General features: G+C 41.3%; 1 protein-coding gene across 1 annotated transcript in view; it reads left to right on the forward strand.

The window, feature by feature from the left end:
• Nucleotides 1–22995, forward strand: part of GRPR (gastrin releasing peptide receptor) — a 42828-nt gene extending 19833 nt beyond the window's left edge. Inside the window, exons 2-3 of the mRNA XM_004021935.6 lie at nt 14545–14896; nt 16471–22995. Coding sequence (XP_004021984.1) covers nt 14545–14896; nt 16471–16860 — 742 coding nt within the window. The 3' untranslated portion in view covers nt 16861–22995. The remainder of the gene's footprint in view (nt 1–14544; nt 14897–16470) is intronic.
• Nucleotides 22996–25681: the final 2686 nt, after the last annotated feature.

Genomic DNA, 25681 nt, shown 5'->3' on the forward strand with positions numbered 1-25681 from the left:
GGGAGTATACCTGTGAGTACCATTCTCTTGTTCTACAAGAGCCTCCCCTGGATATATCTCACTCCCTCAAGCAAATTTTAAATCCTTAGTGGCCAGGGACTTTTATATCCATAGTGCCAAGGAGAGCCTGAGATACTAAATTAGTATTTAAATGTGCTGATAAATTGACTAAGCATCTTGAGCCTCTGCCACTGGACCAGTGGCAGAGGTTAGTGGTCTGTCATTTTAATTATCACAAATTAATAAAGCCTAACAGGCAGTGCTGCATGTAATGGAAGATGGGCTTTCCTCCATCTAAAGAAGGAACCAACAGCTCTGATGTGGACAGGCAGAGAGCAACAGAAACGTGAGCCTGGATCACACATGCAACGCACACAGGCCAGGGACCAGGAAACTTTCTGTAAAGGGCTGTGTAGTAGATATTTTCGGCTTTGTGGACCATGAGGTCCAGGGCCCTGTTGCAACCACTCACCTCTGCTTTTATGATGTAGCAGCCATCGACATGATGTCAGCGAATGGTCATGGTTGAATTTCAGTACAACCTTATTTATGGACACTGAAATGGGAATTTCATGTAATTTTCACATCATGGAGTATTCTTTTTCTTTTGATTTTTTTTTTCTCTAACCATTTAAAATGTCAAAATCACTCTTAGCTCGTCAGCCATATGAAATAGGCAGAAAGCCAGGTTTGGCCAGCTGACTTTAGTTTTCTGTTCCTGATACAGAGACATATACATGCTTGCCAAAGTGGTCATTTAATAGAGAGTTTTCAATTTAAATGGAATAGGACCTTGGGGAATCCATGACCCTTGTCCAGTTAGCCAGGATAGATTTCCTAGGGGATATCATACAGACAGATCATACAGCTGTGTGATGCATTACTTTATGAGGTACCATCATGTCAGACACAGTAGCTTTTGGATCATCAAAAACTTGAGCATCAAGCCAACATCTTTAAGCCATGTGTCTTTTCCAGCAAGTCCTGAGTCCTCTGTGATGCTAAAAGTTATTTAAATGGCGAAAATGAGAGTTTTAAATCCAGGCTTAGTCAGTTCCAGCTCACATGGGAGGTGGGCATGGGGGCAGAGCCTTCCTTTGGGGAAAGTAAAGATAGAAACATACACTGTGCCTCTCACTACTTCCTCCTAATATTCTACCATCATGCTTGGCACTGCCTCTTCCAAGATCTTCTCATGACAGCCTCATGTAAGCAAGTCACCTTAAAATTGTTACAAAGGGAAATTGTACTCAGGGAGAATCATTGCCTCAGTACCCCCAGGGATTCTTCTGGGCTTGAAATGGTTAGAGAAATAGGAAGTGTTTGGGTCATAAGAGATATCTTGGCAAAAGCCTAATAAGATGGCTTCCAGAGTGGTTTGGGGATAAGTGAACTTTAGAGGAAGATTTGGCTGGGAGCATGGCAGTGGAGGAGTGGGTTATTTTGAGCATCGTGAACCCATTTCCTTATCTGAAAGTAAGACAGTACAGGCCAGACAAATTGGGTGCACAGTTCAAGATTTTAAGTTTTAATTATATATTTGCTCGATAAATAAAATAGGCATAAAATGGAGCCTATTATACAGAGTGAAGTAAGCCAGAAAGAAAAACACCAGTACAGTATACTAACACATATATATGGAATTTAGAAAGATGGTAATGATAACCCTGTATGCGAGACAGCAAAAGAGACACAGATGTTTGGAATGGACTTTTGGGTTCTGTGGGAGAGGGAGAGTGTGGGATGATTTGGGAGAATGGTATTGAAACATGTATACTATCATGTAAGGAATGAATCGCCAGTCTATGTTCAATACAGGATACAGGATGCTTGGGGCTGGTGCACGGGGATGATCCAGAGAGATGATATGGGGTGGGAGGTGGGAGGTGGGAGGGGGGTTCAGGATTGGAGATTCATGTACACCCGTGGCTGATTTGTGTCAATGTATGGCAAAACCAATACAGTATTGTAAAGCAAAATAAAGTAAAAATAACATTTTAAAAAATAAATAAATAAAATAGGCATAAAATGAACAAGATAGACCCAACCCTTAGAAAGCTCATAGTCCTGTGATCCAGGGTGTATGAGCCTTTTTAATTTCCAAGATGGAGTGAGAGAAAATGTCACTGAGTGTCCAGGGCTTGTGCTTCTCTTCACCTCATCTATACCTAGTACAGGACCGTGCAAAAGTAGATGCTTAAGATACGCTTTTGACTATTAAAAGTGCTGGTGCTTGAGGAGTCAGGATGCTTTGCTTCATTTAGATGGGATGTGTTCCACTTCAGCTAGCCCTAGGAGGGATCTGTGAAGACTGGAGCACTGTCCTCTAGTGACCCCCAGGGCTCCTCAGAGCTGAACAGACATGGTGCCCAGAGAGGCCAGCTGGCATCTGCAAAGTGCTGCCTGCTGGCTAGAGGGGTCATGGGCATCTCAAGGCTATTAGACCCTAGTGAAAGATACAAAAGTGTATGCTCTGTACAAAAGACAAAGGAAAATTGGAAAGAAATATACCAAAACATCACATGTAAGATTTATGGATGATTTTCTTCCTTTTTTTTAAAGAATTCTCTGACTAAATGTCTACAATGAGCTGTTAATGCTTTTGTATTAAATTTTTATTTTATTTTAATTTTTTTAATTTTTATTTTTACTTTATTTTACTTTACAATACTGTATTGGTTTTGCCATACATTGGCATGAATCCACCACGGGTGTACATGTGCTTTGATTCAACAAAGATAATGTCAAGGAAGGTGGTCAAGAGGCAGTTAGCTCATTTGAACAACATTTTTCATGCATGTTACAAACATGTATTAAATGAAAAATGTTGTTCAAATGAGCTAACTGCCTCTTGACCACCTTCCTTGACATTTTCTTTGTTGAATCAAAGCAAATTTCCAATCGGTTTTTATGATACCCCCCAAATTTCATGGTGACAAACTTACAAACTCTTTTGTCCTCCCTCTCTCCTTTTCATTTATTATGTTTTGAAGGTTCACGTTTAATAGAGCACTATTTAGTAAAGTGAAAGTGAAAATTGCTCAATCATGTCCAACTCTTTGTGACCCCATGACTATACAGTCCATGGAATTATCTAGGCCAGAATACTGGAGTGGGTAGCCTTTCCCTTCTCCAGGGGATCATCCCAACCCAAGGATCAAACCCAGGTCTCCCGCATTGCAGGCGGATTCTTTACCAGCTGAGCCACAAGGGAAGCCCAAGAATGCTGGAGTGGGTAGCCTATCCCTTCTCCAGCAGATCTTCCCAACCCAGGAATTGAACTGGGGTCTCCTGCATTGCAGGCAGATTCTTTACCAACTTAGCTCTCAGGGAAGCCCAATTTATAGTAAGGATAAATTCAAAAGCACTGAATTTGGTTGAAGACATGTCTGAATTTGAGCCCTGATTTTTCTAACGATCAGCTGTGTGACTTTGGGCAAATTACAGGCCTCAGTTTTCTGATCTGTTAAAAGGAGATAGGGTATTTACTTTTCATATTTCATAAGACTTCTAATTTTTGTAAGAGTGAAATGAAATAATGTGTTGACTTCTTTATGAAATGTTAGAATTCCCAGTCAAAAAAGTGAGTGTACCATTAGCATGATTGTCATTCATGTTCATAAGGGAGCTGAGAGGATGTGGTTGAAATTGCAACTGATTGACGTTCTAGTGGACAGTCGCTTGAAAAGTGTTGGGATCTGTACCAGGCACACAGGGCTAATAAGTTTGGGTTGAATAAAAATTAAAAGATTAATCTACAAAGTTGGCCCACCATTTCCCCCTGTATAAAACCTCTCACAAAAGGTTATTTAAATATAGTACTCATATTTTTGTAATTATACACAATGACTCATATGCCACGATGGTATTTTTGAGCTTTAAGGATTCTTATTTGAAGAAGAAAAAAAATGATAATGTGTTTATTGAGATAATTTAGAAACGTAGAAATTCTATTTTTATTCTCAATAATTTGAAATATACTTAAAAACTGAAACTGTTTCATTTTTTGTATATATATTTGATTTGACTGGATCAGGGGAAGAATTAACATAGTAAATGCTGTTAGTGGTCCCTGGAGGTCACTTACAGATCTGGGCTTCCTGTGTTTCTCTGGCAGAGGGTGATCCTGTCCAAGGTAAGATTTAGGGCAAGCCAGAGTGTCCCCAAATTAATATTGCAGGACAGTTCTCTACCAAAGATGGATAGGAGTCGAGGGGTAAACACCCCAACCTCCTCACACCTTGGTGGCAAGTTCTGGAATGTGCTCACCATAGTCTCTCAGGGGGTCCCCAGCTGGCCTGTGATTCAGTTGCCTTCAGTGCCTTCATTGGCTTTCATCCCCTCCCTGTGCCACTTCCCCACCCCGTCCCCATGCTACCAGGGACCCCCTCCCAAATAAACTACATGAACCCAAATCCTTGTCCCAGGGTCTGTTTGGGGATGAATGACAATTTATACAGATAATTTATGACCCAGAGCCTATTATACCCTCTACCATAGAGCATGGGTGATTTTTTTTTTCTGAATTCTCTGTGTATCTTCTATGCCACACAGTAGAGTAAATGCAGGCCATGTCTAAGAATAATTTACAGATGGGACTTATAAACGTTCTTCAAACTTTTTGGCTCATAAATTGCTGAAAAAAGTCTTACAAGTTATAAATATATGTTCCTCTCTCCATAACATTTTTGAGGAATGGCCTTCGAACAACTTGTGCCAGGATGTTTGCAAACTTACTGAAATTTAACTGGGTTACTGCTTTCCTTTGTCATTTTAAACATACCCACTGGCAACTGTAATGTTTCATCCTGTTTATACCCCTTCCGATGGGCTCCCTTACAGGATTAGCACCTAGCTTTGGAATTAGATCATCCCGCTGAAACTTGTTTTTGGGCCCAGAGGTCTATAGTTGCTCAACTCTTTCTGCCAAAACACCATCAGATATCCAACAGTCACTTGCGTCTCTCTTCCAATTTTATACCTCAGCTTCTACATCCCTCAGAACCCTGCACTTCTGAAACCTTCCCCATGTCCGTGGCTCTTTCTGTAGCCTCCTTCCAGCCTTTGGTTTTTAGTCTTTCCCTGATGCCTTTTCACCTCTGCTCCAGTATCTCACTAGGATGGCCTCTTTAGGCCCTGAGGACTCTCAATATATGAAGAGTCCAGGCCTCACTCTGGCCTCAGGCCGTGGAGAACGTCAGGGTATACATATAAGGGTGAAAATGCAGGCAATTAGGTATAGCCAACTTGAAGAGGAAGAATAAGAAATTTGTGTCTGTCTAGAAAGACACTATTTTCCCCATGGCTACAGCAGGCAGGGAACAGACACCCTGATCCTTTCTTCCTTATTTCCAGTACCAGTGAAGGGGAGCAAAATTTGCCCCCAAATGTGCCTCATTGGCATAAAAATAATTTTAGACTTTTTTTTTTTTTTTTTTTTTTTTTAGAAATAGCACATATAGGAGAAGCTCTAAAAAACTGAGTAGAAGTTACCCTGTTATAGAAGATATTTACATTTATGAGGGAAATCTCCATTCTAAGGGGATCTTTCTCTTGGTACCAGGAAAAAGGGGATGACTCTGAATCTGTAGAAACTTATCAATGTAGAAGGTATGGATTTAAATCTGTATAATGAGCTTATTTTTATTTACTGTGCTCTGCCTGATAACCTCCTATAACTGGCTCCCCTATCCACATCTTTTTGTCTTTAGGTGGAGATGGTATTTAAGGCGATTGCTTGGGCCTTTTCAGGGACTTACTCAGTTTTCTTGGGTCTCTGCCATGTTGTCAAGGAGATATGCATGCTTAGTTGCTCAGTCATGCCCGAATCTTTGCAACCTCATAGACAGTAGCCCACCAGGCTCCTTTGTCCATGGCATTTCCTAGGCAAGAATACTGGAGTGGGTTGCCATTTCCTCCTCCAGGGGATCTTCCCGACCCAGGGATCGAACCCGTGTCTCTTGCATCTGCTACACTGGCAGTCAGATTCTTTACCACTGCGGCACCTGGGAAGCCCCCAAAGAGGTATACATGTTGTTAAACTTGTTTGTTTTTGTCTTGTTAAGCTGTCTTTTATTACGAGGTTCTTAGTCAAAAACCTAGAAGGGTAGAGGGAAGATGATTTTTCCTTCCCCACACTTGAAAGCCCACGTTGTGTGGTTAATCACAGGACCATCATTATAGGAAGCAGTAGGGCCTGGTGGTAGAGGCTTAGGGGACAGGCATGGGCTCCAATCTTGTATCCAATGCTTAGCACTGGTAGCCTTGGAAAACTTACTTCATGTCAGTTCTCTCATCTGTAAGAGCAATAATGTTAGTACCTGCCGCATAGAACTGCTGTGAAGATAAAAAGCAACATTTTAAACAAAACTCGTAGCATAGTTACCTGATCCATAGGAAATCTCTAATAAATTTTAGCTATTATTATTGTTTTTAACATAATTGATCTAACTGAAAACCAGGTACAAAATGGTCTTGTTCCTCTGCAGTCTGCTACTAGAAAGAAATCCCCACGTGGTAGTTGCAGAGTAAGCCTTTGAAGGAAGTGAATATGTAGAAGTCTAACTACCTGCAGCCCTTGCACCCCAGATATCTCTTCCATCTGCTGGAGGAATAAACAAAAATACCTTTATTGGGAAACAGAGCTTTCCTTCCATAATCAGAGGTAGAACTCTACATGCAGGGAGGTGATCTCACTGACTTCAGCCCATACTAAAGAGCAAATGACTGATGTACACTCCCTTCCTCAAAGCAGGGCTTAATGTCAGGCAGACAGTGGCCTTCTACAGTGGGTGAACACAGTAGAGGGGAAATTTTGATTAACAGAGAAGTAACTTTAGGATTTTACTCAGAGGTGGTCCTGCGTGGATCCTCGATCTGTGTCTTGGTCTCTGGGATGAAAATGAGAAAAAGAAAAATTGTGATTACACTTTGTTGCATAGATCTTGATCCTCTGTCTTGGTCTGAGTTTAAAGCTCACTTCCTCCAGAGACAAGATAGTCTTCACTGCAGACTTAGAAAATCTTAGCTTATTAAGACCTTAGAAAATCTCCTGAAACCTTAGCTAAAGCTTCTGGAAAGTGTGTTTGGGGACATTGGACCCCACAGTGGAGTTCACTTCTACTCTTATTTTTATTTAAAAATAAGGATGAATTAAAAGTTAATAGCTCACGCTGTCACTGAATTCACATCAGAGGATCCCTTGTCATGTGCAGCTGAGGCAGCAGGAATGGGTGCCACTGTGTACAAGTCTCTACAGCAACTTGACTCTTCCCGGCACTTTGCAGATAATGGTGAGGAACTGCAGACTGACATCTGCTTGTGCATGACCTAGTTTTAATTAACCTCCCTAAATGATCATGTAGCTTAAAAATAATACTGCCAAAACAAAGCAGAGCAAAATAAAATCCAATAGATTGTAGATGATACTAAAACCGCAAGTCCAAGAGAACAATATGAACATAACAGAGTAGATGCTTCCTTCATTCCTGGTGGAGACTCTAATTAGACATGACACATCAATTACATTAAAATTATAATAAAGTCTTTCCAATGACAAAAGGACTATTAATAAAATATATAACACATTATTTTAAGATTGCTACTTTACTCTTAGCTCATCTTTTAAAAACTCTACATTTTAATGTAAGTTTTCTCCCCAAGCTGTTTATGAATTCCTGTATAATACCCACCCACATTCCACAATGAACATTTCCTAGATTTCATTCTTGCTCTTTGTAGCATATATATATATATATATGTAAAGTATATAATAATAATATATATCTACTATATATATATTTTTTTGTTTGTTTGTTTTGTTTTACTTTGCTGAACTCTAGAAAGTAAGGTACAAACATTCTGACCTTTCACTGCTAAGTATGTTTGTATATTTCCTAAGAACAAGGACACTCTTCTATATAACCTCAGTGCTGTTATCATACCCAGTGAAATTAACAATAATTCCTTCAGTTCAGTTCAGTCGCTCAGTCATGTCCAACTCTTTGCAACCTCATGGACAGCAGCACACCAAGCTTCCCTGTCCATCACCAACTCCTGAAGAAGTTTATACATATGTATTCTATATGTTGTGGAAAAACATTACTTGTTATATCTCTTTCACCTCCTTTTAAGGTAGAATAGTAGCTCCCCTACATTCTTCTAAAACAATAACGTTGACTGTTTTGGTGAATCCAAGCTAGTTATCTAGTAGAATGTGCCAGAATTGGATTTGTCTGATTGTTTCTTCATGGTAGATTCAGGTTAAAAATTGGAGGCAAGAACAAGTGTAGGCAATGCCATGTCCTTCCCGTTGCATTGTATCAGGAGGCACAGGATCGCAGATTGACCCACTGTTGGTGACAGTAAGTTTGATCAGGGCCACATTATGAATTTCCTGGGCCCTTTGCATTTTTACCTTCATGGGATCCTTTCTCCATAAAAAGTATAAAAATTTTTATTTTATAGTTGTATTGGCACAAAGATAACCATAATCCAAGGTAGATTATATTAAATTTTTTCTTCTGATTTTAAAAGAAATTAAGATATTCTCTTGAGCCTCTAAAAATATCATGGGCCCCAGACTTATGCCTGTTCCACCTAATGGAGAAGTTCACCCTATAATGACTATAATCCAGAGCAACAGAGTCTTACCTTATCTAGTCTTATCAAGTGGAGTCTAGTCTTATCAAGTGGTCAAGTGGTTTGACCACTTGATTAGAGGAGTAACCCCCAGACCTCCCCTACATAAAGGTACATTTTCCCTTTGTAATTAAGTAGTAATGTGTGGGGAGCTCTTTGAGACTATGTGAGTATCTTGTCCTCCTAAAACCTCTCCCTCAGTGGTTTTATCATTTTTGCCTGAATCAGTTATTACATTGAAGGTTGTAGGAGTTACATCCTATTCAGGGATGAGAATAGTGAAAGTGGAAGTATATTCGCTCAGTCATGTCCACCTCTTTGTGACCCCATGGACTATAGCCCCCCAGGCTCCTCTGTCCATGGAATTGGCTAGGTAAGAATACTGGAATGGATTGCCGTTTCCTTCTCCAAGGGATCTTCCCGACCCAGGGATGAGAATACTGAGGTTCCAAGAGTCTGTGATTTGTCTGAGATCATAAAACTAGTGGCTAGAATCACCATTAGGAACTAGGTCTCTGCTCCCCAATTCACAGTAGAGCCCTGAGGAAACTGAAATATATTAAGAACGAGTGAAAAGAAGCACTGGAGTTTTTTGGTCCAGAGAGAAGAGAAAAGGATCACTGTAATCTGTTACATACTTAAAGATAACGGTTGGATGGGCACCAAGGAGCAGCAAGCTCTGCATTTGCAGAGTAATAGCTCAACGGAGGTACAACTCTGTTGCTCTGGATTATAGTCATTTTACCAACCAGCTAATAATTGCCTCACATTAAGAAAATAAAGCCAAGGTTTAATAGTCTTGTCAAATCTTATTAGGTATTAGGATTCTAATTTAAATGCCGACACTATGTCAGTTACCCTAGAGACCTTTTAGTTCATTTTGTTTTCTCTTCACCTCTGCCCTCTCCAGATAGCGTGCATTAGGATTGTAATGGAGGTTTTAAAATATTGTCATTCAACAATTCCTACAGACCTTGGTAGGTAATTATGAATACGTAAGGGCTGAATAGCTGGATCCTTAAACATAAACAAACTGCCCGTGTTTGAATAAAAGACATACATTTCTGTGGGCAAAAGTTTCCAACCATGGGTGTGGGAGCCCGCTACTTCCACTTGCCAAGAACCCCTTTGACACAATAATCTGGCACAGAGGACATTTTTTACCTTCCCAGTGTTTGCATAAGAAAAACAAAGTGCAGATATTTTCAGAAGTGGGAAGCACTTTCAGCCCCCTCTTATCAGAGGAGTGAATCGGTCAGTCTGTGGAAGAATGATTCTTACTAGGTGTGCGAAAATGAATCTGTTGTCACTTATGTGAAGTTGAAAATAAAAGACATATCTGCGAGTCACCTGTCATTAATCTTAATTGATTAGCAAGTCTTTGCTGAGCCTCTACTTTGAAATAAGTGGTATGCAGAGGAGGGGACCTGGGGCATTTTCAATGATACAGAAGACAAGAAGAGGAGAAGATATAAACTTTTGACCTCAGGAACTTATGAGAAAATCATGTAGAAAGACATGCCATTAGAAAGCCAGAAGCAACTGAAGGTAATGCAGAGGAAGCATAAAATGAAAAGAGTAAAATCAGACAGGTTAGGAGAAGGAAAGGGAATCATCGATGTCTCGATTGGTCAGCAAAAGCTGTAAGATGGTACTTATAAGCTGAAATTTGAAAAGATCGCCTTAAGATGAATGGAGCCTCTGGGATGGAGCATGAAGAAAGGAGGAGGCAAGAAAGTAATGGTGGATTTAGGAACTGGTCTGTGTCTTGAGAACAATCGAAAGTTGACAGCTCATTCTTTCAGAGGACAGCAAGCAGGAGATAATTTATGCAAAATGATCCTGGAAATAAAATCTGATGATAGCTTTAAATGACCAGCATGTCTAATTGTTCTAGATAAGGCTCTTTTGTTGATAGTGAATGGTGGCCACTTCAACCAACTCAAGTGAAAAGGGAACAGGAGAATTGTAAGATTATAACAGGATATCTCTTGCACATTCAAAAGTAGTTCATGGGCCAGAAACCAAGGACCCTCTGTAGGACTCAGGGCCACATCATCTCAGCTTCTTTTATGTTTCCTTCATTCTCTTTCTCTCATTCTACCTACTTTAGTTATTCATCTTGCCCTGATTGCTTCTTTGACATCATAACCTTTTCTGTGTAGCATCAATGACTGATTACATCCTCTCATTTTTTCAGTTTAAATGCTTAAGACAAAGAGAGACTCTCTGGTGGCTGGCCAGGCAGTTTATTTTCTGGTTTACAATATTGAGTATCCACCCTAGTCCAACCGACCATCACTCTTAAACAAGAACCACCCCTTGGGGATCTCTCTTCACTGGGAGCTCCAGCCAGAGCAGTCTAAACCAGAAGATATAGACTGATATGTTCCATGCTCTACAGAACCATTAGACTTCCAGGGAATATTTGGTATGTTCCATACACATTTGTGAAATGGCTGATCTGTTTATCTCTAGGAAGAATTTACCCAGAGCATTCTTCTGAAAAAGCTGTAGTATCCTGAACAGACTTGGTTTAAATTGAATATTGACCTCACCACTTCTGAAACCATCTGCATTTCATTCAGTTTGTCACTGTAGAGTGGAGATAATAGCACCTACCTGTTAAAACGTAAGTGAGATCATGTAGATGCTATTCTCTGCCTGGCATAAGGCAAGAGCTTAGTGAATGGGATTTCCTCAATTTCTCTGAAATTTTATTAATATTCCATGACAAAATTTTTTGCAATGCATTTTTACTTATTTTTAAATTATACAAATGATATATGAATATATCTGAATATTTTAAAGCAAGCCCTAGATAGATATACTATTTCATTGGTAAATATTTTAGGGTGTGTTTTTAATAAAGTATTTTTTAAAACACAGAATCACAATACCACTATTAAACCCATTACATTAAAAATAATTCCTTGGTATCACCAGTACTAAATCTGTATTTGATTTTCTTCAGTAGTCTCAAAAATATCTTTTTATGGTTGTTTGATTTGGATCAGAATTCAAAAGAAGGGATTTCCCTGGTTGTCCAGTAGTTAGGACTTCTCGTTCTCACTGCCAGGGGCCTGGGTTTGATGCCTGGTCAGGGAACTAAGATCCTGCATGCTGCACAGCATGGCCGAAAAATAAACTAAATTTTAAATAATGCAAAAGGGTCTACACATTGCACTACTGATATCAGTCAGTCTGTAACCATTCTCTCTGCTTTGTTATGCCATATATTTGTTGAAAAAAAAATGGGGTCATTATTCCTGTAGAATTTTCTGTTTTAGGATTTGACTGACTGCATTATCTAGCTGGTTCTTCTATCTCCACATTTCTTGAAAACTGGTACATAGATCCAGAGGCTAATTTAGATTTAGATTCAAATTATTTTCCCAACAAAGTAATCAAAGAAGTGTTTTATACTATCTTATATGTTTTAAAAGTTGTGAATTTGAAATAGTGGCTCAATGTCTCATGGCATTTTGCACTTAGGAATACAAGATTCCCAAGAGGGAAGGAGGGAAGCCATTCCCTTTGGCTTCTGCTTCATGCACGAGGGGATTACCTTCCCTTGGAGAGTTAATGGTACTTGTGACTGCCCATTTATCCCTAACTGATTTATCTAAGATATCTTTAATTATATACATCTTTGGCTGAGGATGTTCACATATCTGTCGTTAAAAATATCAATTCCTTTCCTTCATTCTAAACTAGAAATTAAAATGTTTGAAATTATTAGTGACTAGAGAAAGCACCACAGGACAGTAGAACCTCCTTTTGAAATGTTTATTTTTTTTAATTGTTTTAAGTGCAGTAATGCAAGTTATGGATGGAAAATCACTCACAGGTATACTGAAGCAGGACAATAGTGTTGTTCTGGAGTGTTGGGGATATCTGATAAATAGTCTCCTCTGCTTCCCTACCTGAAGTGGGAACAGAGAACTAGATATAAAAATGAGACAGATGATGATAAAAAATAATAGCTTCTCCATCTGATACAGCTGTTTGGAGACTGTGACCTAGGTCCACAGCAATAATGGACTTGCAGACACTGACTGCCTGTATTAGAGGTGCCATTCACCTAGTCAAGGACACAAATAAGCACAGGCCTCTCTGAGCCCAGTGGCAGGTTCCTTTTCTCAAACTTACACCCCCTTCCCTGGAGGGAGGCAGAAAGTGAGTGAGCGGTCAGGATGCAGCCAAGAATGGCAACTCAGTGGAGGTTTAGTCAACTTGGAAACAAGTGGAGATAACTGTACCTCTCTCACTGAAGGCCATGATACAAAAGAATATCAGAGGCAGAACCTGGTGTTAACACAGCATTTTTAGCGTTGAACACTCACATTTAGATGGTTCCAACTCATGTCATTGGAGAAGGCAATGGCACCCTACTCCAGTACTCTTGCCTGGAAAATCCCATGGATGGAGGAGCCTGGTGGGCTGCAGTCCATGGGGTCGCTAACAGTCGGACATGACTGAGCGACTTCACTTTCACTTTTCACTTTCATGCATTGGAGAAGGAAATGGCAACCCACTCCAGTGTTCTTGCCTGGAGAATCCCAGGGACGGGGGAGCCTGGTGGGCTGCTGTCTATGGGGTCGCACAGAGTCAGACACGACTGAAGCGACTTAACAGTAGCAGCAGCAGCTCATGTCAATGTCTACACTATAGCAGCTTATGTGCAGTAGAACAAATGTTTGTACAGTGTGTGCAGATCTTGATGGATACCAAGATAGATAAAGACCCAGTCTTTGCCCACCAGAGGCTCATCTTTTAGTGGGTTCTCAAACAAGTGGACCCAAAATAGGTGTGGGGCTCACTGTGGTAGGTGTTGTATGGGTAGCTGGCAACCTCCAGATGTCAGCTCCTTCTGGGTCCACTTCAGCTTTCAAACTATGGTCATGCTCCTCTTGGGCAGTTCCTGCCCAGTGATAGAACCAGGTAGCAATTGAGATTACCCTCTTTTTGGGTGGTCCCAGCCAGTAGCCAATCAAGGTAGTGCTACAAGGGCTTGGCCATTTCCACTGAGATAGGACTCCCCCACTGGGCAATCCTTGCTCCTGAGCTTCCCATTGGGCTGGTGCAGGGTGACCAGCTGTCACAGTTACTGGGACTGAGAAATTTCCCAGGATGTAGGACTTCCAGTGCTAAAACTGGGAAATGTCCAGGGAAACTTGGATGGTTGGTCACTTTGGCTGGTGTACACATTGTCAGGTCTGCCTCAGGGTCTGACAGCTCCCTTTGCCCAGTCCTGCCTCCTCCCCTTTCCCCACACGTGTTCATCAACAATAAACTCCTTGTCCTCCTGACTTCATCTCAGTGTCTGCTTCCCAGAGCTCAACCTGAATACTGCAAGAGAAGATGAGGCTGAAAGAGAGTAGGAGGGCAGGGGAAAGATTAGTTTGATAATTACAGTGATGCGTCTGTGTATAACTTTTTCAGCGAACTATTTGTTCTTCAACCTTTGAGAAAGAAAAGAGGTGTCTGTAAATACTCAGTGACTAAAGTTTCCTAAACTGCATTTAAATACTCAAAATGAAGGCTTTGCCAAAAAAAAAGAACAACCAACCTTCTTGTTCCAGTGTCCTTTGTTAAACATGCTTTGTTATTCATTTCTGTGATTTAAGAAAATAAAAGAAGCCTCAGCTTTTCTGAGAAGTATTCTTAATATCAAGAGAGAATGGGGAGAGGGGGACATCCTTCAGAGCCAGGCTAGGATGAGGTGAGCAACGAGCTTGGGGGGCAGCATTTAAGGAGGCACTCACTATGAGTTCAAAGTCAGCCTTTGGATGACCTTTCTTAAAGTATTGCACCTTAGGGGCCTCCCTGGCCTTGCCCTAGTCCAGACCCTGGCTTCCGGTTGGTAATAATATTAAGCAACGTCCCTCTTCCCTGCCCCAGGTACAAAGCCATCGTGCGGCCAATGGATATCCAGGCCTCCCATGCCCTGCTGAAAATCTGCCTCAAAGCTGCACTGATCTGGATTGTCTCCATGCTGCTGGCCATCCCAGAGGCTGTGTTTTCTGACCTACATCCCTTCCATGAGGAAAGCACCAACCAGACCTTCATTAGCTGTGCCCCATACCCACACTCTAATGAGCTGCACCCCAAAATCCACTCCATGGCTTCCTTCCTGGTCTTCTACATCATCCCACTGTCGATCATCTCTGTTTACTACTATTTCATCGCCAGAAATCTGATCCAGAGTGCCTACAATCTCCCCGTGGAAGGGAATATACATGTCAAGAAGCAGGTGGGTGCTTAGGAGTAATTCATTTCCTCCTTGTGGATTCAATCCCTTGCATATATGTAGGACTCCACTGACAAGTTCCATATTTAGGTGGTCCTGCTGCCTGATTCTGCAGTAGAAGAGGTGAGTGATCTGTGGCCAGATGGTAAACAGAGACTCCTAGCTGCCGAAGACTCAGCATTCAGATGTCCCTTAGAATCTTGTTCTTTTACTTAAGGCTAGGTTTAGTGAGGTGCTGAGAACCTGAAAGCTTTGGAATATGGGTTTGTTTCTGAGAAAAATCTGAAAAACATGTTAGTGTTTTTTAAAAGATAAAATGTAGTGTCTCAGAGGGATGTGCCTGCTTTAAACTCCAGTTGCATTCTTTGGGTAGGAAGAGGGTCACCATATGTGATAAGGCAGAAAGGGCTGGAAAATGAGGCTGGTTGAAGAAAAAGAAGTAGTTTGATTAAGATGGGTTCACATTGATTTGAGTTCAAATCCAGGTTTCCTGACCTACTCATTTACCCTCTCTGAGTTTCTTACCCATGATGAGGGTAATAACCCTTATATTAGAAGGCTGTTGGAGGATGACAAGAGGAGCATATATACCCCCAGGTGGTCCAGAATGCAGGATGCCCTCCATCTGTGTTAGCCTCTCTTCCCCATTCCCCCCATCACCCCCATAATCTCATCCTGAGGTATAAATGGTAGAAACCAGGGACTCTGGCTTTCTCCTCTGTGGCAATTTTGGCCTTCTAGTCCAAATGTAGATCGAGTGGTATTTATGATGAAAAGACAGAAAGACTCTCCCCTCATTTAAAATGTGTAGCTGACTTAGTTGGAGGCTTCACCTCTAAAATTCTCTTTTTTTCCACTCAATTATGGGGGGAAAGCAGCAGTCCTCAGTGAAACTCTCTCCTTGCTTGAAAGAGCTCTCAGTGGAGAACATTCATTGTATCCCAAATTCTTGAAGGAGAATGATGTTTCCTCTTGCCGTAGCAAAGTGAGTTGGGAACAAAAGGAGAAGCTCAGCCCGCTTTTATTTGAGACTCTTCCTATATTATATAGGCTAGAAATAACTTGAGATAAAAAAAAAATAGTAACAGGGAGTTATCTTAGTTTTGCCAATGGGGAAGAACAAAGCTGGGTCCTTTTTTAAGCATCAGAGGGAAGAAGAAATTATTAACTGTGGAGCCAAGGAAGACATGAAGTCATAAGGCTGATAACTGCACCAATGCCCTCCTGAGGAAAAAGAGGGCACTTACTAGAATTTCATTGTGCAGTCCACTCAAGCATGTAATCAGCTTTGTTTAAAGTGCTGCTCTCACTGTACTCTGCTCATCCATTTCTGCTTCCTGGCATTTTCCTTTCTGTTTCTGACTGCTTTCTTTTTCTGTCTGTTTCTATTGCTTTTCTCTCCTCTGTTTCTCTCCTCTTCTCTCTCCTATGGAACTCATTTTCTGGGCCTTGTGAGCTCGTGCATTTCCCTAATGCATTTTCCCCTTCTTTTTCTCTGCCCACGTGGATCTTTGTCTCTGCATCCCCCACCCTGCCCCTCCGTCCCTATGTTTCTCTGCTTGTGACTCTGTCCTCAGATCGAGTCCAGGAAGCGCCTGGCCAAGACAGTGCTGGTGTTCGTGGGGCTCTTCGCCTTCTGCTGGCTCCCCAACCACATCATCTACCTGTACCGCTCCTACCACTACTCCGAGGTGGACACCTCCATGCTCCACTTCATCACCAGCATCTGCGCCCGCCTTCTGGCCTTCACCAACTCCTGCGTGAACCCTTTTGCCCTCTACCTGCTGAGCAAGAGTTTCAGGAAGCAGTTCAACACCCAGCTCCTCTGTTGCCGGCCTGGCCTGATGAGCCGGTCTCACAGTGCCGGCAGAAGTACCAGCTGCATGACCTCCTTCAAGAGCACCAACCCCTCCGCCGCCACCTTCAGCCTCATCAATGGAAACATCTGTCACGAGGGGTACGTCTAGACTCACCCTTGACCCTGCCCCCCTGGTTTTGCTTTATGGCTGGTGAGGAACCCTTGTGTCACTGGTTGTCTCTGTACCCTCCGAAGACGCTTTGGCAGGCTTGTGAGTGATCTGGGTGGGTAGGGGAGAGGCCCAAATAGGTCACTTGGAAGGCCTATCACGGCTTGCATTTTCCATTTCAACTTGTGGACGCTGCTTCGGAGGTAGAACAAACTTTCCCTTTTTAAGAAAAGGGAACAAATAGGAAATCTTTAAGCATTAAACCCTGATATACAGATGTGCTCAACTAAGTCAGAGAAACTGTCTGAACAACCAGATTTATATAGCAGAGAAGTTGCACATTGACTGCTTTCTGAAAAACTGCCCCTTGCCATTTCTTTAAGCAGAAGCTAGTGCTTTATGAATGTGATTTGAGTCATTTTTCAGGAATATTTATAATCACAAACCAAGGAACTTATTTTTACACATGTAATGTGAAAAGCCAACCCTCAGAGAGTCCCATGTATAAAGGACAGTCCCCAAATTGATAACACTGAAAGCCAATTTCAAACAAATCCCTGAGTTTCTATTGTTTTTAAAAGACATAGCTGAGGATATAGGAAAAACACTCACCACATCATTTTAAGGCAAAAACACAACCAAACACGCTGACACATATATCAAGATCCACATGTGCCTGTAGAGTGACAGTTCTAACTCAATTCAGGTCCTTTTTGCTATTACTCAGTTATAATCATCCATGGTGCCATTCTACCATATTAGAGAAATCCTTTGGCTGGAGGGTGGGTGGGATTGATTATGTTATTTATTCATCAAAAATTTATAAAGATGCATAATAAGTATTTATTTTAGGCATATAGGTTTTCAGCCAACTGTATTGACGTCTGTTTGGCTGTCCTTGTCTGCTATGCTGAAGAATGTGAGACGAAAGGGATCATATTGGAGTGGAAATAGAAACATGTTTACATTTAATGTCTGTTTTAGGTAAAGTCTGTGGCAGGAAATGAATTCAATGTCAGTAATATATGTTTTAGTCTCAGTATGTGTGAGAAAGTTGTAGGGGTCTCAGGTTTAAGAACTGACTGAAAGACAGATATATATACATTGTTTCTACTTATGAAGAGTATTTATAAAACAGCCCATGTACAGGAAAATACTGGATTTAAATCTCTTTTGTTTTCCAACTGAGTAAAAGGATTTGACTCTCTTACTTTAGAAACCCTGAATCAAGTTTTTCTTTACTCAAGGATAGGCCAATTCTGCTAGGTTGCAAATGTGTTAACCCACTTTCAGATGAATCCAAATTCTGCAAATGTGACCTCATGTGTAGCCCTCACACACTAAGACAGTTTTAGTTCCGTTTTTCTCTATCAAGGTGAGATAGAAGAGCCAGCTCTCTTTTCCACATGGCATATTTCATAAGATTTTTCTTTCAGCTTTAGGAGTTGGGACCAAGACTGTTGTCAAGATCTGTACCTATAATTGTGTTAGCTGGAATGAACCTCTGCACTTCTGTTTGCCACATGCACTTATATACTGTACACACCTGCTTTCCTAGCACTCCATATTACATGGGGCCGTTTGAAAAGAAGACAGGTAGTGTAGCTGAAAGAACCAAGGTTTTTAGCTTGATGTCCCAGCTGTGTCTCTAGTCATATGTGTGTGTGTATATATATAGATATGAGTATCATTTTTTAAAATCTCTAGAATGAGAAGATAGTTCCACCTATTGCTAAGATCCTCTGCACCCCATCATCTCTAGGTCTGTCTGTAAAGCAGTTATGTAAGCACCTGCCCGCGTTTGTTCCACCTCTGCCACCTCTGCAACAACTCCTCTTGAGAAATCCAACCCTGCGCCATTCTACATGCATGTTCACATTAGTGGAGTGGAAGGAGATAGCCAGTTCCGTCACTTGGAATAATCTGTATGAATGACGTCCCATTAGCTTGTTGTGTTTCGTAATTAGAGCTGAAAGAGACAGTAGAAAACACATTACTCGATTTCCTCATTGTGCAAAGAGTACTCTTCCTGTTCATAGTTCTTCACCCTCCATGCACCTGCTATCTTGAACTGCTGCTCACAGTTTTACCCTTAGCTTTCTTCAAAACTGTTGAGTGTAAGTGACTCAATACTTAGTTAGTTGCTAAAGTGTCTGGCTTCCTAGCATGACTTGTTCAAGCATCTCTGATCTACCTGCTTCCAAAGATAAGTAGGACTTATCTTAATGCCTCCAGTTAACATCATAAGCATAGACTTTGGCCTCCTTTCTAGCTTATGAATAAACAGAAGATTGATATCTAGCTCTAGCTATGTGTTCTTAGGCAAATCTTATCACCTCTTTGAGACTCTCAAATGAAAAGGTTGGAGGAGGTCTTTGCCAGCCAGTGACCTATAGGACTGGTCACATTATTTTGTGAATCAACTGATTGACCTTAACCTTCTCAGTGGAATGAACTTAGCCAAGCCCTTCTCTAGAGAAGTCAAATTTTTATTTTACCTCCAGAACCTAAAATCACAGTGTAAGAAACCCAAGCCCCCATGTGATATCACGTCTGTGTTAGGGTTAAGCATGGCAGGGGCTGGAGCTAAGACATTTCACGCCTGGCTTCCAAAGATAATCACGTTTAGCCCTATGTCTTTGGTGAGGAGGAAAAAAAATCAATTTTGGCTGTGGAAAACCATCTGTGTTTATTCAATTGACAGACACTACCTTTCAATCTATCTTAAATTGAGCCTTCCTGAGGCAGGCAGCTCAACAGTGATAGATTAAGCAATAAACAAAGCAATCTTCCCACCAAAGGTTGCTGCAGGCAGGGATTTTCCAGAGCAAGATGGTCCTCCCTGCCCTGCGCAGACAAGGCCCCGCCTTGTCGTTGATACGATGATTCCCCATAAATGTGGATGGCCAAATCCTCTTCTTCTAGCTGCCCTCACACTCCCCCACTGAACATGATCTTCTGCCTCATTAACAAGCCCTGGATTTCCCTGCTTTGCTCCACAGTTTGGTTTCCTCTAGAAGGATGGAGAAACCTTGGATAAATAAAGTTTAGAGACTCCTTCGCACAAACCAAGTTCAGCTTGTTATGAAAATATACGTTGAATAGAAATAAATGAACTTATCCACAGGGCCCACTTAAATTAAAAGTCTTCATTTGTGCCCAAAGTGGCAGCCAGTTATTGCTTTCGGAGTCTATTCATGTGCCAAGTAGCTTTTGATAATAGTGATTAGCTTTGTTTGGGGACTACAAGGATGACATCCTCAATCTATGGACTGCTAAATCAAGGTAGCTAAATCATTTTTCCCAGGAGCCAGATAGAAACAATGATCCTGGTGACCTAACTGTATAAGAGTGGTATAATTGTACAAACTGTGTTGTGATTAGATGGGGAGGTGCAAACTTTCTTGCCATTTGTGACCTTCACACCCACACCAGGCAGGAGCTGTCATCACAGAGTAGTTTAGAATTAACCCTGGGTTGTTGGGCAGAATGAAACACATTTGGCACATTTGTCTAATATTTGACTGAATTTTCATAAAATGGATTAACAGATGAAAACAAAGGAATTAGTCACTCCAGTGGGACCAAACTTTGTGTGAGCTAGTCAATGAAACCAAGCCCTAACAAACTCTACTTCATTCTGAATCTAGATGGTCATTTCTCTCAGCCCCCACCTCAGCAACCACCCCCTGCCCCACAGGCCCAACACAAACACAGTCGTCATATCAAGCAATCTCTTACCATGATCTTGGCCTTCAAAAACACCCATTTTTAAGTGAAGGCTAAGCATTAACTCCAACAGTCAACAGATTGCACACTGAGAACAAACTTTTCTCATGTGAAAGTTGACATCAGAAATGCATTTGGTGGAATTTATCTAAATTTCTAAAAAGTTTCAGAAATCCTCAATTGAAGTGTTACATATCCACAGTTAATTCAAAAAAGGCTTTGCAGTGACCTAGTGTTCATGGTCTGTAAAGCATTTTTATACTCATTGACTCATCTTATCCAAGCCTTTGCTGCTGGCCAGAGAGCTGCTGTACATCCTTTCCTGTGGGAATTTGTAAAGGACATTGACTAGTGACCGTCCACTATTAGATTAAAAGGCCTAGGGAACTATGAGGCTGAAGCATGAACCTGGCTATTGGACCACACTGATGTTCAAAAAGGTGATTTCGTGTGGTTCGATGTAATGTGATCTCATTCATTCTCACGGCCCTTTCTGAGCCTATTGAAGAACAGAGCTGATCATTGCCACCTAGTTTATAGGACAGTCTCTTGCCCAAGTGAGTCTATTTAAGTTGGCACAAGGGAGTGAGTGGTTTCATCACTGGTTGCCTCAAGAGAGGCATACTATTTGGAACAACATTCTCCATCTGAATGGAGTTCTGCCATTCTAGACATGCTGGAAGGAAGGGGCTCAACTTCCCCGGGCCCCAAGGATCTGTCACATGCAGTGCTGAGCACATTGATGTTCATCCTCACCAGCACCTTGAAGAACATTCAGAAGATGAAGCCAAGGAGTGGGGAGATTGATTCACAGTTCCAGGGCCACATGGCACAACTGAATGACAGAGCATTAACCTGGGCCTGCCTCTCTCTTATGTCCTCATCCATTCAACTGCTCAGTGTTGCTCCCCAAATCCAGCCCACATGAGAAGTTCATTCATGGAACCTCATAGACCTACTCTGCATTTTGTCTAAAGGCCTGAAATAGTGATAATGTCAAGTAATATACAATAAGGGCATCAAAGATGTTTGTAAGCACGTAAGTTAAGGATAGAAGCTGAAGTGGAGCACAAAGTAAGTGGGCAAGGAAGTCCGTTAGCTCAGTTGCCCCCAGAGACACAATTCAGTTGCAGTTGGTGGCCCTGGTTCTGTGACTTACTGAGGAGGAGAAAACCTTGGCAAAGGGCCATGTTCACAGAGAGGACCCCAGTGAGAGTAGTCAGTCCAGGCATCCTTCTTCAAATCAGGGTTAGTTGAGGAAAAGGTGTTAGGAAGAGGAAGAACCACTTACTTCCCCCAAGAAAGAGTAAAACATGACAGTGGATGGTTTCCTGAAGTCTGGAGACACTGGCCACATGAATAGCCTTGAATACAAAACTATCTCCTGGACTAAGAGACCATGTCATGGGCTCAGATGTGGACCTGGGTGTCTGGGTGCCTGACCTTAAGGGCCCTGTTATAATCTCAGATGCCTCTGTGTCTCTGCTCTCTCTCAGCTCATGTTCTAGAAGATAAGATTATTTTCCTTTCCCCCTCAAATTTAAATTTCATTCCCAGAGCCATATAGTGCCATGGAAGGACTCACATAATTTTATGGTCTTTTAAAAGGACCATTTTAATGGACAGTAAAACCTCACACATTCAACACCTGATTAATTCCCAGACAAGCTTGAAAATTTTGGTATAATCCAGGATTTCAGTGTTCAGACTGCATTATATAATTGGGCCTGTAGTGAATCCAAATTTTTCATCACTTTACTTCAATTTTAGCTATTGATATTGACAACATTAAGAAAGTTAAACTGATTTTCTTAAAGAAAAAGTTTTTCCTGTAATTTGGCTTAACTGATTAAAATATGACTTTTTTGCATCTGAGTCAACAGGGTTTTGATAATAAAATTTGTTTAAATGGTCAATTCAGTGAGTTGTAAAACTATCTGGCACAAACTTATTTAATGTCATTTTCTGTTTTGTTTTAAATATTAGATTCATATTTTGTAAATTATAATTGTACTTGTTACTCTTATCTGTAAATATTTATTGCATTAAAAACGTGCACTGTATTAAATAACTTGGAACAAGTATAAATAATGTCATGGATTGGCTTTGCCTAGACTCCTAAGAGTAATGAATTATTTATAAGAAATTCACAATAATAATATAAATGATTCAGATCCTTTTAAATGTGCAAACTTAACTGTGTGACCTTGTAAAATTCTATCTATGAAGCGTGCTCATTAATTGTACTCTTATTTTTCAAGAAATGTTCCCAGTGCTTCTATTATATTGTACCTGGCCTGTATAACATTAAGTCATATCCAATGTAATAAGCTGAATATTCAAGTCACAGAAGATAAGAAATGTGTTTTATTTCTTAATATAATAAAGCATAATTTATGAAATGGACAGATGCATGTATGCAGTGTTCAATAAAAACATAGCTGTTGCATGAGTGTAGTCTGTGGCTATACGCCCCAGAGTTCCTTGGTTCCAGAACTATCTACATCAGAAGCACTGAAATCAACTCATATTGACTTTGGAACATCTGAGGATGTGGCCTAAAAATCAGCATTTTAAAACACCCTAGGGGATTCCTTAGAACCTAAGAGTTTTGTTTCATTAAATGTCTAAAATATATATATTTAACTTTTGAAGAAGTAAGCTGGTCTCATGATTCAAAATTGAAAGCACAGAAAGGTATTCAGTGAGAAGACACTAGGCTACCGCAGTCCGCTGTCCTCATGGTCAGCATCCATCATCACCTTCCTCCAAAGGGTGGCCACTGGTATTAGTTTCTTACATGTGTATACTCCAGGACATTATGTATGCATATGAAAATAAATACAAATGTGTGTTTTCCAGCATCCCACCACTATTTTACATTTTAGAGAAATCTTCCCTGGTGGCTCAGATGGTAAAGCATCTGCCTGCGGTGCGGGAGACCCGGGTTCGATCCCTGGGTTGGGAAGATCTCCTGGAGAAGGAAATGGCAACCCACTCCAGTACTCTTGCCTGGAGAATCCCACGGACAGAGCAGCCTGGTAGTCTACAGTCCATGGGGTCGCAAAGAGTCAGACACGACTGAGCGACTTCACTTTCTTTCTTTCTTTCATAGCATATTATATTTGGGCTTCCCTGGTGGCTCAGCTGGTAAAGAATTGCCTGCAGTGTGGGAGACCTGGGTTTGATCCCAGGGTTGGGAAGATTCCCTGGAGAAGGGAATAGCTACCACTCCAGTATTTTGGCCTGGAGAATTCCATGGACTGTATAGTCCATGGGGTCACAAAGAGTTGGACATGACTGAGCGACTTTCACTTTCACTTTATTTTCATATTATAGGCATTGTTTGGTCCCTTGCTTACTTCACCTCACACCGTATCTTGGCAATCTTTCCATATCGTTATATAAAGTTCTTCCTCCTTCTTTCTTACACCTATAGAGTATCTTCTAATTTATTTGTCCAGTCTATCATTGATGAACATTGAAGTTGTTTCCATTATTTTGCTGTTATCAACATTGCTACAGTGAATAACATATATAATTTCATGTATGGACAACTGTTACTTCAAAAAAAAAAAAATCCTAAATGTAGAATCGTGGAATCAGAGACCAATGTACCTTAATAATTTTGACAGTTATTCCAAATTTTTCTCTTTAGGGCTTGAATACCAAAGTTTGAGAGCCTCTGTTTTCTGGGATAATCCTAACCATCAGAGACCAGGAAAGCAGCAAAGAAACGGCAAAACAGCTGGCAGCAAGTGGGGCCTGTCCATGCTCCCTGCACCCTAGGTGAGAAGGGGTAACCAGGCATGCCCACCAGGTATAGTCAGCCAGTTCCTGGAGGGGTGCATTGACACCCAGGTCCAGGGGGCTGTGGACTGCAGGGGATGTGTAACCATGGGACCATCCTGGAGGAAGGCACACCATTTCCCCTGCCATGCACCCGACCACCACGAAGTATAGCACTTGCAACTCCCTGTAAAATTGTAAGTGCTCTCTGAAAGAGTCAGTGCTTTAAATTGCTAAAAGTCATGATTCGCTTTTGTGCCTGAAGTAGACTCTGTGTCTCTAGTTTCCTTGGATTACATGGCACATTTCAGATCTGTCCATGTTAATTGCTCAGGGCTCCACCCAAAGCCCAGGTGATTCTTCCTATTAGAAACTCTGAAATGTGTCTTTGTAAGCATGCTGCCTACCATGTTAGAAAAGAAAGCTCTGTTGCATGCACAGATTGTAGTATGAAGAATTTAATATTCTCTTAGAGTCGTGGATTATTGGAGTTGGAAGATACCCCAGAGAATGCCCAGACACAACCCCACATCCCACGAATGAGGAAGTTAAAGCAAAGTGTCATGACTTGTGTTCCCACACAGTCATCAGGCTTTGAGAAAATGAAAACTAATTATCTCAGAGATGACGTGAATGAGGAGAGGTTCATCATGCCCTTCTACTGGAGGGCAGGTGACTCACACAGGCATATCCTGTAACACATGATGCAGAGAAGCTTACTGTTCACTGGGTTCAATATTGAGAAACAATGCTTTCTAATACAAGAGAAATGGGATTATGTGTTGTCAAGAAGACTCACAAAAGCAGGAGTCATGTCTCTTGAATATGGACTGAACTCTGTTCAGTATTATAGAGATGAATTTATAAAAGCACAGCCCCCTTCCTAGAGCTGAGGTCACTTGTCAACCTTGACACCTACCCACTGTGTCTCTCAGGGTGTCCTTCCCACCTCAGAGCCTGTCAGAGGGATTAGACTAGCTCTGACTCACCAGTGTGCTGTTTGCTAGAACAGTCTGTTGCTGTGTCCACTCTTGGGGGGTGGTTTCCAGGATATTGCTACTTAAAGTATGCTCAGTGGGCCAGCCCTGTCACCCTCAACTGGTAGCTAGTTGAAAATGCAGACTCTTATGCTGGGCCTCACATCTGCTGTGCCAGAATTTTACCAGATACCCCTAGTGAATCCTATGCATATTCAACTTGTGGTCATTGGTGTGCACTCATGGCTAAGTTGCTCCAGTTGTATCTCACTCTTTGTGCCCCCAATGGACTGTAGCCCACCCATCCTCTGTCAGTGGGATTCTCC

This window comes from Ovis aries, chromosome X (assembly GCF_016772045.2).
Source record: "Ovis aries strain OAR_USU_Benz2616 breed Rambouillet chromosome X, ARS-UI_Ramb_v3.0, whole genome shotgun sequence".
Classification (NCBI taxonomy): Eukaryota; Metazoa; Chordata; class Mammalia; order Artiodactyla; family Bovidae; genus Ovis; species Ovis aries.